Genomic DNA, 5,497 nt, shown 5'->3' on the forward strand with positions numbered 1-5,497 from the left:
GGCAGACACTGGCTTTGTTTAAAGAGTTGACATTTTGTCTAGTGTGGATTTGTTTGCATTGATTTCTACTTTTTAATATTGTATTAAAATATTATTTATCTTAATTACTGAGTTTTGGGCATCTCTTAAATTTTGCAACCAAGACTAGTGCCTCACCCTAGTCCTCTGGGTAGGGCAGAAACGAAGTCAGGGCAGGATGTCCCATGGGTGGCGAGTGCTGCCCTCCCGGAGTGCTGGGTCCTCCTTCTCTAGCTGATGTGCCAAGTCCTCACTCTTCCCCTCCCTGGAGCATGAGGGCACAGGCTCTAGCTGATGCCTTGTGGTGGAGGTGACCTTCTCTGGTGTCCTTGGGTCACCAGACCCCGAGCTAAGGACCCTCAGCCAAGGCTGCCTTCTGGGACTGGCCCCCCAGGAGTCTGAGCCCACCCAGGATGCAGGCACCTCCATGGGAAAGGCCCTGGGCAAGGGTCTACAGGGGCCATGGCCTGCCGCACCTTGCTGGGTGACCCCAGCTCTTCCTCTCTGTGTATATGGGAAGTCCCCAGACAAAGTGCTGAGCATCTGAGACCACTTGTGATCATCACTGACACAACCACATATTCTTTGCAGGCATTAATCATTTTAGGGGCAGAACCTCCCTCTCATTGACCCCAAAGGGCAAATCCCTCTGTTATCCCTAACTTACATATGGGAATAGAGTCCCAGAGAGGTGAGGCAATCTGCCCAAGGTCACACAGCTGGTGCAGACTCCAGTGCCCAAGCTCAATGGCCTCCAGCCTTCCCCATCTCCATTCTCTAAGTTGGGCTGACGAGTCCACCACTCTGGGCCTCAGTTTCCCCCTCTGCAAAGTGAGGGGTCCTAGTTGGATGAGGGCCTTGCAGCCTGGCACCTGCCCCAGGGGTGCGGGGGTCTCCATGGAGAAGGGCTGGAATGGGGTGAGCTGATCCTCTGCTACACCAGCGGTGCAGCATGGAGGTGGGTCAGCACCTGTGGGTGTTGGGTCAGCATTATGGCTGTCAGGTCAGGACTAGCATCTCGGCGTCCAGCAGGGACAGGACCCAGGGGTTCCCCAGCCTTTGGGGGCCTGGCCACCTCCCCACGCCACCCCAGGACACAGCCCTGCCTGCTGCAGCCCTGTGCCCATCATATCCATCAGGTCCCTGCTCCGGACTGGCCCCCAGGAGGCAGGCCCCAGGTGTTGGCCCGGTGGGCTTTGGTCTAATCTTCAGTCACCATGGTTTGTCTTCAGCAGTGGGACCCAGCTCATTGTCCTAGGTAAGTGGTTCTCACCATCTTTTCCATCCTGTCCCACCCCTCTGCTGTCTCTGGAAAGTCACTCTTCCCTCTCTGGGGGCTGCTTCCCCTCTGCCCTCCTAATCTTAAGGACCAACCCCCACTTTTCTCCATAAGGTCTGGAGAAGGTGGGTTGGTCTCGGGGTTACCAGCAGGAAGAACCCAACGGCAGGAGCAGCCAACTCCAGAGTCCAACAGTCTGGATGCAACCAGACCCCAGGGGCCTGGGCTGAGGGTTTGGCCCAGGAACGAGGCTCCTTCCAGGGTAGATGCCCACAAGGGGACCAGAGGCTGATTCTGACCAGGGGCATGGGAGCAAGCAGCCTTGGAGACAGTCCTGAGTCCCTGGGGTCCGGGCTGAGGGCTCAATGCCCATCCAATCAGGGAGGGCCACACAGGTAGCCAGGGACAGGGTTATGACCCCAACCTCCAGGGACACAGGGTCAGCCCCAGGGGAGGCCCAGGGAGAAGGGAGAGAGGGGTCCTGCTCATTCTAAGCTGAAACTCTCAGGGCCTCTGCTGGGCCATGGGGACATGGGGACACAGAGACACAGGGAAGGTGGGTTGAGGTGACCAGAAATCTGGCCCTTCCAGGATGGTGGTCAAAAAGGAGTAGGTCCTGTGGGGCAGGGACTCATCTGTCCCTAGAGCCCCATAATCCTTGGGGTCCAGGCGTCTCACCTGCCTTACCCAAAAGATTACATTAGAGTCAGGATATAACAAATGGGGAGCTCAGAGCCACATGGCTGCCCCGTGAAGTCGGGAGTCATCAGAGGTGCTGGGGTGGCCATGGAGCCTTTGTGCCCATCATCTGGGGGAGCAGCCCTAAGGACACAGCCTGTGGTCAGGGCAGGAGGAATAGAGAGACAGGCAGAGCCACGAGGAGCCCCTGGGCTTTTGGCTGGGAGGAACCAGTCCTCGCTAGAGAGCTGAGGCAGAGCTGGGGGCCCAGAGGGAAGAGGACACTCCAGGCTCCACTGTACTCTGGACTCAGGCTCAGGGCCTCCCCACATGCCATCAGGATTCTCCTGGCAGACCAGGTCAGGGGCCCCGGGCTCCCGAAGAAAGAAGTGAGGTAGTGTCCTGATGCTGGGCTGGGGGCTTGGGACATCAGGGCCAGACTCCACATTCAGACTCTGGAGACTAGGAGGAGGGAGGACAGTCTGCCCTGGTTACGTTCAGGGAAACTGAGGCTACAGATGGAGGAGCTTGACTAGGTCACCTGGGAGAGGTGACTGGGAAAGGCTTCTGGGGGCGCCGTCTGCAATCCAAGGACTGAGTAGAAAAGAGGCGACAGAGATGGAAGAAGGGTCCCTTTGGTGAACAAGCACAGACACTGTGGGAATGGTCACAGAGGCTGTAAATTAGTGGGGGCTGGCCCGACACCCTCACTCTCTCTCTGTCTCACATTCTCTCCTCTGTCCACGCAGGTCAGCCCAAGTCCGCGCCTTTGATCATTCTGTTCCCGCCCTCCTCTGAGGAGCTCAGAACCAACAAAGCCACACTGGTGTGTCTCATCAGTGACTTCTACCCCAGCAACATGACGGTGGCCTGGAAAGCGAACGGCAGCCCCGTCACCCAGGGCGTGGAGACCACCAAGCCCTCGAAACAGAGCAACAACAAGTACGCGGCCAGCAGCTACCTGAGCCTGACACCCGACAAGTGGAAATCCAGCAGCAGCTTCAGCTGCCAGGTCACGCACGAGGGGAGCACTGTGGAAAAGACACTGGCCCCCTCACAGTGTTTTTAGGAACTTCAGCCCCCCACTACAAGGGGCTGGAGCAGAAAGACACCCAGGGGGATCCCCCTCCCAACCCCCAGTCGGCCTCCTCCCTCCTCCTCAAATAACTCTTAATAAAATGTCCTCATTGTCAATAGAAATCGTGCTCTCTGCTCATTTATTTTGTCTTATATTTAATTTGTGACCTCTCCAGGTTCTTGGGGTGGAGGGAGGGAATCCTTGGCTTGCAGCGAGAAAGTATTCCACAGGGAGAGGCTCACAGTCTCCCTGGGGTGCCTCCCAGGAAACTGGCCAGGACATGAGGAGTCTGGTCACCAGTCACAGTGCCCTTTCCTTCCCCCCGCCTTCCTCCTCCAGTGCACGGCTATGCCCACCATGAACTTCCTTCCTGGTCATGGTGGCCATGGCTGGTGACTTCCAGATAAACTCTCCCTTCCTGACCTGGTTGGGACTCTTTCTGCTCCTGGCCCTCACCCCCTGGAATGCCCTGCTCCCTCCATGCCCAGTGCAGTTCCCGCCCACCTTTGTCCCCTCCCTGTCAGTCCCTTAGGCTGGACCCCCTATGGGATCCAGGTTACTCCAGCAGCATCAGTTTTATAGGCTCTTAAATCTCGGTCCCACCTCGATTCCTCACCCAATGGCAGATTCAGAGATGTAAGAGGACTACAAGGAAGACAGGAAGATAACTGTCATACAAAAGGCCTGCCAGGAGGCTCGGATACTTGACCGATAGGTTCTGAGCTTCCCAGGAACCAAGCAAAGAGGGAAATTTCTCTGAGATTAAACTAAGGCCTTTGCTGGTGGAAAATTGATGTCTCAATGCTAAGGCCAGACATATTGTATCACAATTAAAAGTGTCCCAGATCCCCTGAGCCGTTCCCCTACTCGCAGCTCAGCTCTGCCCCCTGAGAGCAAAGGGAGATGGGATACTCTCAGGTGTGTGGCATGGAAAGGCACCTGCCCTCTTCTTGGGTGGTGGGGTAGTTGTGATGCATTAATTGTTAGATACTATCCCCATCAGCTCATGGACATCAGCAGGAAAACCAGGACCTTATGGGGACTTTGTGAGGCTGTGAGGCTCCCAGGGTCTCTCTGAGGATGAGCTCTTCCCAGGCAGGTCGTCTTTTGGGGGTTGGATGGGGTGGGGGCAGTGGCAGTGGGTCAGGCTCGAGTCACCATGGGTGGGGGGCTACGGAGGGGCCATGCTGAGGTCCTGGGTGAGTCTCTCCCTTGGCTTCTGCATTAGTTTCCTGTGGTAGTGGCTCAAAACGACACATATTTATTCTCTCACAGGTCTGGAGGTCAGAAACCTGAAATGGGTCCTACAGGCTAAAAGTAAGATGTTGGCAGGGCCATGCTCCCTGCCTTTTCAAAAAGCTTCTAGAGGTTCCCGCATTCTTCGGCCCGTCTCTCGTCTCTCTAACATCAAAGCCACTTGTAGCATCTTCACCTCTTTCTCCCTTCCTCTCTGACCTCTGCATCCATCGCCACATCACCTCCTGCCTCTCTCTTTTGGACCCTCCTGCCTCTCTCTTTTCTATAAAAAGACCCTACATGAGGCCACCCAGATCATCTCCCCATCTCAAGGGCCTTAATTCCATCACGTCTGCAAGAGCCCTGTTGCCATGTAAAGGAACAGGTTCTGGGGATTAGGATGGGGACCCTCTTGGGGGCCATAGTCGACTGACACAGCTCCATGTTTCAGTTCCCTTGGGGTCTGGGAAACCTTCTCCCACATTCCTCTCTGTTGCCACATCCTGCCCAGTCACCGGTCTGGGCCACTCCTGGGGCCTTTCCAGCTCAGGCGCAGCTCTCCTTTCTCTCTGGTCCCTTGTGGCTCTTCTCCTTCTGGGGTCATGTAGGAAGGGATATTGATTTTAGCTTCAGCTTTGGGGCATTTCTCCTCACTAGTCCTGGCTAAATGCTCTCCTGGTCTTACCTCCTGATCGCCAAACTGCCCTTGGGGGAAGATCCTACCACCTACTCCAGATCTCAGCTCCTGACCCCAAGTACCCACCGCCTTCAGCACCGCTCATCCTAGTCAAGTCCACTAATCAGTCTAGCTACCTCCCTGAAGAGCTCCAAGCCCACCTGGACCCTGGTCCCCCACCTTGGAACCCATGACCTAAGGGGACATAGTTGTTGGGGCTGACGAAAGATCAAGGGGCCTCGGGTCAGAGTGGCTGGCTTCTTCAAGCCCCTTCCCCTTCCTCAGGGTCAGGGTCAGGGCACATGGGGGAGGAGCCAAGAGAGGGTTCCCTCTGCCTGGGGACCCCACCTCAGTCCAGATTCTAGGAAGGAAGATCATTGCAGGGCTCACCATGCCTCACCACCAAAAGGGTCAGTCCCTGATAATGTGCCTGCCCCACCCACTCCCCATGTCTTGAGAATAAAGTCAGTGCCAAACCCCAAATACAAGGCTGTTCAGTATCTGCCCCTTCCCACTCCAGCTGCATTTTGTG

The 5,497-nt window shown here is 56.1% G+C and overlaps 1 protein-coding gene across 1 annotated transcript in view; it reads left to right on the top strand.

The window, feature by feature from the left end:
* Positions 1-3,127, top strand: part of LOC120606714 (immunoglobulin lambda-1 light chain-like) — an 8,720-nt gene extending 5,593 nt beyond the window's left edge. Inside the window, exons 2-3 of the mRNA XM_039868155.1 lie at positions 1,158-1,276; positions 2,725-3,127. Of these exons, the coding sequence (XP_039724089.1) occupies positions 1,158-1,276; positions 2,725-3,044 (439 nt within the window). The 3' untranslated portion in view covers positions 3,045-3,127. The remainder of the gene's footprint in view (positions 1-1,157; positions 1,277-2,724) is intronic.
* Positions 3,128-5,497: the final 2,370 nt, after the last annotated feature.

Source organism: Pteropus medius, unplaced genomic scaffold (assembly GCF_902729225.1).
Source record: "Pteropus medius unplaced genomic scaffold, Ma_sr-lr_union100, whole genome shotgun sequence".
NCBI lineage: Eukaryota > Metazoa > Chordata > Mammalia > Chiroptera > Pteropodidae > Pteropus > Pteropus medius.